Genomic DNA, 969 nt, shown 5'->3' with positions numbered 1-969 from the left:
GGCAGCAACCAACCATTTCAGCATCTGGGTTGCTACTAGCCTCAGCATATTTTATTTGTTCAAGATTGCCAATTTCTCTAACTTTATTTTTCTTCACCTAAAAAGGAGAATTAAGAGTGTCATTCCAGTGATACTACTCGGGTCTTTGTCATTTTTGGTTTGTCATCTTGTTGTGGTAAACATGGATGGGAGTATGTGGACAAAAGAATATCATGGCAACGTGAGTTGGGAGATCAAATTGAGTGATTCAACACACCTTTCAGATATGACTGTAACCACGCTTGCAAACTTAATACCCTTTATTCTGTCCCTGATATCTTTTCTGCTGTTATTTGTTCTTTGAATAAACATCTCAAGAAGATGCAGCTGCATGGCAAAGGATCTCCAGATCCCAACACCAGGGTCCACATAAAAGCTTTGCAAACTGTGATCTCCTTCCTCTTGTTACTTGCTGTTTACTTTCTGTCCCGAATCACATCAATTTGGAATCTTAGGAGGAGGCTGCAGAAAGAACCTGTCCTCCTGCTCTGCCAAACTCCTGCAATTATATATCCTTCATTTCATTCATTCATCCTAATTTGGGGAAGCAAGAAGCTAAAACAGACCTTTCTTTTGATTTTGTGTCAGAATAGGTGCTGAGTAAAAGACCTGAAACTCTCAAATTTCTAGATTCACAAGTGGGACATCGTGTGTCTCCAAGAGAAAACAAACTGATGCTGTCTGGAACATTTATACTTTCTACTGGTTTTTCTGTATTGTATGTTTTTGAGTAATTTCCAAAAGTATATCTAGGAAAGTCTTTTACCTAAAGTTAGTCTAAAAAGTATCTATATATGCATGTGTATGTATGTGTATATGAAACACTGAAGAGAGAGTGACAATAACATAATCTTTTTTTTTTTTTTTTTTACCCATCAATTCATCATTTATATCAGGTATAACTCCCAATGCAATCCCTCCCCGGCCCTC

The 969-nt window shown here is 37.5% G+C and overlaps 1 protein-coding gene across 1 annotated transcript; it reads left to right on the top strand.

Annotated features, from left to right (window-relative positions):
* Positions 1 to 7: 7 nt before the first annotated feature.
* LOC108524931 (taste receptor type 2 member 64-like) lies at positions 8 to 639 on the top strand (the record flags this gene model as incomplete). Its single annotated transcript, XM_017866015.1, is given in 2 exon segments — positions 8 to 332; positions 335 to 639. Coding segments are annotated over 2 exon segments (630 nt in total), but the record flags the coding sequence as incomplete, so codon positions are not given.
* Positions 640 to 969: the final 330 nt, after the last annotated feature.

Source organism: Rhinopithecus bieti, unplaced genomic scaffold (genome assembly GCF_001698545.2).
Source record: "Rhinopithecus bieti isolate Rb0 unplaced genomic scaffold, ASM169854v2 repeat_33294, whole genome shotgun sequence".
Classification (NCBI taxonomy): domain Eukaryota; kingdom Metazoa; phylum Chordata; class Mammalia; order Primates; family Cercopithecidae; genus Rhinopithecus; species Rhinopithecus bieti.
This window is presented reverse-complemented; position numbering and strand designations above follow the sequence as displayed.